At 52.3% G+C, this 8,253-nt stretch overlaps 1 protein-coding gene across 1 annotated transcript; it reads left to right on the top strand.

Annotated features, from left to right (window-relative positions):
* The first annotated feature begins 2,650 nt into the window (after nucleotides 1-2,650).
* LOC141476516 (olfactory receptor 14J1-like) lies at nucleotides 2,651-3,586 on the top strand. The gene has a single exon (XM_074165208.1). It carries the CDS (start codon nucleotides 2,651-2,653, stop codon nucleotides 3,584-3,586), a length of 936 nt encoding a protein of 311 aa, XP_074021309.1.
* The last annotated feature ends 4,667 nt before the right edge of the window (nucleotides 3,587-8,253 follow it).

Genomic DNA, 8,253 nt, shown 5'->3' with positions numbered 1-8,253 from the left:
AGTAAGTCTCTGGCTGCAGGTCAGCACAGCCAATGTTCCCAGAGAGGTCTTCCGAAGCTGCCACGTCTGACGGCCATGGGATCTGTCAGGATGGCTCTCACAGCTTCTCAGGGGTGATTGGGAAGGGATTGAGTTCTGGGTGGGAAGAGAAACCCCTGGCAGGGCAGGGTCGTTATTCCATCTAGAGGATGTTACATGGAACTAGGATGCTCACAGCTCTAGCTCACCATGGGGACATTTCAAGATAGGGAAGATAAAGCCGCCAGGTACCTGAAAGGTCTTTCCTGACTCTGAGTTGGTTTGGGTTGGTTTTCTTATATATTCCTGCTATGGTAATAGGGCGATGGAAACACTATTGGGGGTTGAGATTTGGGAGTGACACTCCTAAAGAAAAAGGAAAAATTTTCTACACCGAAGAGGTTATCATTGGAACAGGCTGCTCAGAAAAGTGGTGGAATCACCATCCCTGGAGGTATTTAAAAGACGGGTAGACGTGGTGCTGAGGGACATGGTTTAATGGTGGGTTTTGTCAGTGTTAGGTTGATGGTTGGACTCAATGATCTGAACGGTCCCTTCCAACCTAGGCCAGCCTATGGCTCTAAAACATTACTCTGAAGAGTAACACAAGAGGTGTGTGAGGAACCTCAGGAAGTCCCTTCACCCTCCCCTGCCCCTCCAGCCTACAGGCAGCACCAACATCTCCTCGGCAGTTGCCATCATTCTCATCAGAGCTCTTCTGAACTGCTCCTTAGTAGCTGCAAACACAGAGATGCTCCGGAAAAGTGTCCAGCCCTGGGAGGTTTCTGGAGGGCAGAGCTGAGCACACAGAGGGTGGGATGGGGTCCGTGAGCACTGACGGAGAAAAGGCACGGGTACAGAGAAACAGCTCTGCTCTCCTGTTGGTGGGAGACTGGATCCAGACCCAGATTCCCTTTCAGCATCTCCAGTGCAGACACCTGCCTCTAAGCACGGCCCCTTGTCTCCGCTCCCACTCAAGAGAGTCCTCTGCCCTCAAGGCCATGGCATCTAAGGCATGAGTCATCTCTGCAGCCAGATCTCCAGCAGGAGAGAGGTCCATCTCTCCCACAACATGCCCTTTTCCTGCTGCACAACAAAGGGGCTGAGAGCAACTGGCCAGCGATGTCACCATCGGGAAGGTGGTACACACACCTAGGTAAGGGGAAGGCTTTCCTGAGAGCCTGCCTGTCTCTCTCTCTCTCTCCAAGCCTCCTTTGGTAGGAAGAGCACGGTGATGATCCTTGTTCCTCCGTCTCTCACTGCTGCTCTCGTCCCTGTTTTCTGGATCCCTAAGGATAAAGGGCGGGGGGCCTCCCCTGCAGTTCAGGCCCTGACGGTCCTTCCATGGAGGTGCCTTTACGGCAGTGAGATGTTCAACCCTGCTTCTGATGTCTGGAGCTGTGGCCGCGCAGTGAGCATGCTTAGGGAATAAGCCCACTGTCTTGTAAGGAGACCCCACCTTTAGGACACCTGACTGTCCCCCAGCACGTCCTGGCAGGCTGTGAGCACTGCTCCAGAACAGCACAGCTCTCCTGGAAGGTCCTTCTGGTAGGTGACAGTCCCTGGTTTGCACATCTGAGTCAGGAGCCTCTTCACATGCCCCCCACCACTCTCTCCCTAGCAGGGCTGAGAAAAAGACAGCCCTTTGGAGATCTGCCCTCTGAAACTGGACTCCTCTGTTCTTCGCAGAGTCCGGATTCCTTTGCAGAGTGACCTCTGAGCCCGGTCGTCCTCGAGCTGAGAGAGGTGCACGCAGAGGGCAGCTGCGAGCAAGACCAATGAGCACACACGCTCTCTGGAGTCTGCACTAGGTTACAGGGAGCTTTTACAGCGGCGTTTGCCCTGAGAGCTAAGGAGAAGCCAAGGATTCCTACCATTGCAATGAACACGAGACGCAGGCAACTGAAAAGTGAATGAGTCTATATTTAGGGAGTCTAACCTCACCTGCTCCCCCTCGTTCCCTGCAGAACAGGCAGTGAAACTGCTGAACCTTCACGCCTGGAAAAACGCGTGCATTGGAGCCTGCATCTGCATACACTCCTTAGACTCTGTTCTCCATCCCGTGCTTGGAGAAATAGTGCATGTGGTGAGGACATTGATGCGAGGACAGGGATAGAGCCCTCCACAGTGGGCTACATCACCTCTGCCCGCTCCCTCTCCTTGCCTTGAGAGAGAGCTGACAGTGACAGGCTGAAATCTTTTAAAAAAGAAAGAGTAGGAGGATAGGAACCCTGTCCTCTTGCTTCCAAGAAGCAGCTGGGCATGGTCCTCATTTCACCTCTCCTGGTGGTCAATGGGAAGATACCCGCTGGGTAACAAGACTAAGTATTCCTCACTCAGCTCAGGGCATCCTGCCCTGGGAACAGAAACCAAATGGCTTTTTGCCATCTCTGTGTCAGCACTGCTGCAGAGCAGGACTACCCCCTTTGAACCCATGGGCAGAGGACTCTGATCCTCATGGCGCACCTCGCCAGCACAAACTGGAGTTTAAGTTAGAGACGTGATGGAAGGTCCTCCAGAGATCTCAGAAGGCACTGTGGGGAGTTGTCAAATGCAATGGGGTTTGTTCAAGCAAGTATATCTGAGCTTGTCTTTTCCTCCTTGGACAGTCACCCATCCCTGGAGGGCCCAGATGTCCAACCACAGCTCCATCACTGAGTTCCTCCTCCTGGCATTTGCAGATAGGCGGGAGCTGCAGCTCTTGCACTTCTGGCTCTTCCTGGCCATCTACCTGGCTGCCCTCCTGGGAAACGGCCTCATCATCGGTGCTGTAGCCTGCGACCACCGCCTCCACACCCCCATGTACTTCTTCCTCCTCAACCTCTCCCTCCTCGACCTGGGCTCCATCTCTACCACTGTCCCCAAATCCATGGCCAATTCCCTCAGGGACACCAGGGTTATTTCATACTATAGATGCGCTGCCCAGGTCTTTTGGTTTCTCTTCTTTGTTTCTTCAGAATATTATCTTCTGACTGTCATGGCCTATGACCGCTATGTTGCCATCTGCAAACCCCTGCACTATGGGACCCTCGTGGACACCAGAGCTTGTGCTAAAATGGCAGCAGCTGCCTGCGGTGGTGGTTTCCTCAATGCAGTGCTGCACACTGGGAACACATTTTCAATTCCATTCTGCCAAGACAATGCTGTGGACCAGTTCTACTGTGAAATCCCCCAGCTCCTCAGGCTCTCCTGCTCGCACTCCTACGTCAGGAAAGCTGGGTTTACTGTGGTTAGTCTTTCTGTAGCTTGTGGGTGTTTTCTGTTCCTTGTCCTGTCCTATGTGCAGATCTTCAGGGCCGTGCTGAGGATCCCCTCTGAGCAGGGACGCCACAAAGCCTTTTCCACGTGCCTCCCTCACCTGGCTGTGGTCTCCCTGTTTGCTAGCTCTGCCATGTTTGCCTACCTGAAGCCCCACTCCATCTCGTCCCCGGCTCTGAATCTGCTGGTGGCTGTGCTGTACGCAGTGGTGCCTCCCACAGCGAACCCCCTCATCTACAGCATGAGGAACCAGGAGCTCCAAGAGGCACTAAAGAGACTGATCCGCTGTCTGCTGTTGCAGCAGGAATAAGCTCCCTTCTCTCTTCACAGGCGTTTCTGAGTTTATCTCAGGCTTGGTGATTTGTTTTTTTTCTTCTCTGCTTAAACACTATCTTTGTATACAAGTTTTTGGAATGGCCATATTTCTCCAGAGGCAAGAACCTGGTCTGTCTGACCCAGAGGCCTTCTGGAAATGTGTCTAGCGCTGTGTCAGAGCTGGCCTTTCCAATAGCATCTCTTTAATAAAAGGGATCTCCTCTGTTCAGTGCCTGGAGGCTGGGCTCTTCTAGCTCTGCGTCACTGGGAAGGGGGCTGGAGAGCAGCAGGGCCTGGGGAGTGGGGCAGGGAAGGCAGTTGAGGGGGGAGGTTGTTATCCTGAGGACAAAAGGTGTGAAAAAGAGAGTGACTGGCCTCCATTTCCTCATGGCATTGGTGGCCTCCAGGCTTGGGGCTGCTGGGGTGGAAAACACCCACTCCCTTCTACCCCAGGAGCTGCTGTGCCCGTGAGAGAGGCTCAGGCCTGGTGTCAGAACTACAGGTCTCATTTCTGAGAAGGAAAAGCAGGACTTTGAGACTGAAAAATAAGAAAAACCCTTCTTTGCCTGTGTGTAGGCAGTTCTCTAAGGAAGGCAGGTGGGAGTTTGATGAGAGAAATTGCAGGGTTGGGGAGGGAAGGACATGGTTGTCCCTACCATCTCAGCCCTCAAGGGACTGCTTCTCCTGCCAGTCCCAAACTCCTCAGGAGGCACACTGGATCAATATCAACTGGAGAAGGCTGCTACCATCTCGTCTCTAAAATGAAAAGGAATAAAATACACCCATAAAAATAAAAAAACATTCTTTGTGAAGTGCTCTTTGAAATCTTCTTCTGTCAGCAAGAAGTGCCTTCCAGGCACCATGATGGAGAAATTCCCCAAAGCCTCTTCAGGTACTCAACATGCTGAAGTGCCTGTACAGTAACGCACACAGTATGGGGAATGAACATGGTGAGTTAGAGATCTGGGGGTATTTGCAGGGCTACGATCTTCCTGGTATCGTGGAGATGTGGTGGGATGGCTCCCATGACTGGAGCATTGCAAGAGAGGGATACAAGCTCTTTCAGAAGGACAGGCTGGGAAGACGAGGAGGGGGAGTTGCCCTGTATGAGGGAGAGCAGCTGAAGTGCCTGGGTGTCTCCCCGGGGATGGGTGAGGAGCCAACTGAGAGTTTATGGGTTAGGATTGAAGGGAGGACTGGCTGATCTCCAGACACCCTTTCCAACCCCAACTATTTGTTGACTCTGTGATGGTTTTCCTGGTTTGGGGTGGAGCAGAGCCAACTTTCTGTTCAGGAGAGGCTCTTGCTTACACTTGCTGCTGTGGCAGCCGGGCTCAGCTGACTCAGTAGTTTACCCTGTGGAGGATTTGCACCTGAGGGGCGGCGTGGACAGGTGAGGTGACCCAAACTGACCAATAAAGTATTCCATCCCATCTGCCCTTCTCAGTCTAAAAGCTGAGGGATCAAAGGGGCTGGGAGGGGTTCCTCTTTTTTGGTGGCTTCTTCAATGGCTCTCTTTGATGACTGCTGCCTGAAAAAGACCCTGTCAGGCGGTCTATCTTCAATCCCCATCAGTGAGTTCTGGAATCCAGTTCCCATTTGTCACTGTGTCCAGTCTGGAACTTTCCCAGTGCCTGCCGGTGACGTCTTCCTGGGAACTTGATGTAGTTTGGTATATATTTTTATATCTAGTATCTATTTAATTCCTTTTTTATTTTATTATTACTATTTCATTAGTTTAGTTTTTTCTAAGCTGGTACCTGTCTTTATCTCTCTTTCCTCTCCTTGGAGGAAGAGGTGGGGGAGAGCAACTGTCATCTTGTCATTGGACAATGCGGTCCAAACCACGACAATGGTGTAATGCCTGGTAGTGTTTCTGAGAACTTTTCTTCATTTCCCCGTAGCTGTTGGACTTTTGGTGCCCATGGAGCAGAGCTTCCTTTTGGGGTGACCTCATTCACTGTGTAACTCTGAGGACGGGGAAGGATTACAAATGCCAGTAATGCCTCAACACACAGCAGCATCCCCCAGCCCTCTCTAAACTCTCCAGCCCCTTCCTCCTTGAGGATTTGAGATGGAAGGGACCCCTGGAGGTCCCCAGCACCATGATATGTTCTGAGCAGTGAGATCTTTAGAGTTACATTTGGTTGGTCAATGCTTTCTTCAGGTGAGATTTGAAAATTTCTGAGCCCCTGAACCTGTGCTTACCCACTCTCTTGATTATATATATACCAACACATATTTATGTAGTATGTATATGTACTTTTTTCTTCCCTTAACTCCATTTGAAATTTCCCTTCCTGTTTCTTGTCCTTCGGATCTCTAGTCCTGTCCATTCCATCATGATCTCCAGCCAGATCATCAGCCCCACTCAGGCCAAGGACAGTCACAACCTGTTCTCGAAGCACAGCCTCTCTGGGATCCTCGGGGCCACGCAGGCACCCCACGGTGGCCATCCCCAAGCAGAGACACAGACTGCAGAAGGATTGTGGTAGTGGTTGTGAGCTGGCACCGGGACAGAGCTGGGGAGCCATGAGGGTCAGCAGAGAAGAGCTCCAGCAACTTCCCTTCGCACCCAGCGGTCACATAGGAGGGGTGGCACTGTGAGCTGTGGTGCAGGGAGCCCATGGTGGCCACTGTGTCCTGGGGCTCCTGGCAGGTGGTGCCAGTGGCTACAGCCCCCAAGAGACTCCCAGCCCTGTGAGTAGCAGTGAGTCCTCTTCCGACATTTGGGAGCCGCTCTGGCTTCAGAAGGTCTGCTGGCAGAGCTGGGGGTTGTGGTGCCCACCCTATGCTTCCAACCCATGGTGCCTGTTGGGATCCCAGAGTCCATGCAGTGACTGGGGGAACAGCCACGCCATCATGAAGTTCAACCAGGACAAGTGCAAGGTCCTGCACCTGAGTCACCGCAATCCCAAGCACAAATACAGGTCGGGTGGAGAATGGATTGAGAGCAGCCCTGAGGAGAAGGATTTGGGGTGTTGGTGAGCCGGCAATGTGCGCTGGCAGCCCAGAAAACCAACCGTATCCTGGGCTGCATCCCCCACAGCGTGTCCAGCAGGGCGAGGAGGGGGGGATTCTGCCTTTCTGCTCTGCTCTGGGGAGACCCCACCTGGAATACTGTGTCCAGCTCTGGAGTCCTCAGCACAGGAAGGACATGGACTGTGGGTTGACATGATGTTGAACAGATTGTGAGAGAGCAAAGACCAGCACAAGGAGCAGAATAAGCAGAAATGCTAACAAAAGACAGCTTGTAAACAGCTCCTGATGACTCTACTGATTAGAGAAGAATCCGCCTGTCTGGCAGTTGGGCTTTGCAAGAAGATGTTGATTGGGCAAGATGACAACACTGATGGACTTAGCGGAAAAGGACTGAGTGATCTGAAAGACTATATAAGTTGAGTGTTTCTTGTAGTAAACGATTCTGGTTGCATCCCCGACCTGAGTCCATCTCTTCACATGCTACAATGGACCTGTTGGAGCAGGGCCAGAGGAGGCCACGAAGACAGCTCAGAGGGCTGGAGCACCTCTCCTGTGAGGACAGGCTGAGAGTGTTGGAGGGGTTCAGCCTGGAGAAGAGAAGGCTCCAGGGAGACCTGAGAGCCCCTTCCAGTACCTGAAGGGGGCCTACAAAGGAGATGGGGAGGGACTCTTTATGAGGAAGTGAAACGATAGGACAAGGAGGAACGGTTTTAAACTGAAAGAGGGGAGATTTAGATGAGGTATTGGGAAGAAATTCTCTCCTGTGAGGGTGATGAGACACTGGCCCGGGTTGCCCAGAGAAGCTGGGCATGTGTCTGCCCCATCCCTGGAGGTGTTCAAGAACAGGTTGGACGGGGCTTTGAGCAACCTGGTCTGGTGGGAGGTGTCCCTGCCCATGGCAGAGGGGGTTGGAACAAGAAGATCTTTAAGGTCCCTTCCAACCCAAACCATTCTATGATTCTTCAGCCACTTCCCAGGCCTGGTGGAGCACCAAGACAGCAAGAACTTCTGGCTCTGCACTGTGAGCATACTTCAGGGTGTCCATGGTCTGGAAAGAGTTTTGAAGGAGCTGAATGTGCACATTTTCTCTGATGCAACCTCTAGCCCAGGTCAGCTCCCATCTCATCTCTCCCTGATACTCCTTGTCTTTCCTGGCCCTCTCCTTGTGCTCCACACTGGAACTTGTGACGTGCGGAAAGCAGACTCCACAACCTGTGAGGTTGCAAAGTAGGTATGTTTATTTGGCGCCGGGCAGCATGGGGGGTCACCCCACCAAAATCGTGTGCACCCACCGCGGCAGTTAGCTTAGGATTTATACAATCAGATCTTACATATTCAAGGGACGCCTATACATATCCATAACCTTTCCCCGAAAAGGCGGTCTTTATTACAATGAGTTACGAGAAATCATTTGCATGGTCTCCACCTTTAACTCCTCCCAGCCGCACATGCGCAGTGTCTCCTAGTGGTCGTGGGCCGGGGTCTCAGGGATGAAGGCCATGTCTTCCTCGCTGTGTACCTCTCACTTTTAATGTTAATGTGTTGCTCCAGGCCACGGGGTTGGGAAACCAGATGATCGCTCTGTCAGGACAACTGAATACCAATTGTTCCCTTGTCTCCCATCGAGGCCGATGTGACCACTTTATGGTTTCAACACATCCTTTCTTTGCCTAAACACCT

The sequence above is a fragment of the Numenius arquata genome, chromosome 37 (genome assembly GCF_964106895.1).
Source record: "Numenius arquata chromosome 37, bNumArq3.hap1.1, whole genome shotgun sequence".
NCBI classification, from domain to species: Eukaryota; Metazoa; Chordata; class Aves; order Charadriiformes; family Scolopacidae; genus Numenius; species Numenius arquata.
Note: the sequence above shows the minus strand (reverse complement) of the source record. Positions and strands in the feature narration are given on the sequence as shown.

Coding starts and splice junctions, on each gene's coding strand:
- LOC141476516 (XM_074165208.1), top strand. CDS start 2,651: ATGTCCAACCACAGCTCCATCACTGAGTTCCTCCTCCTGGCATTTGCA.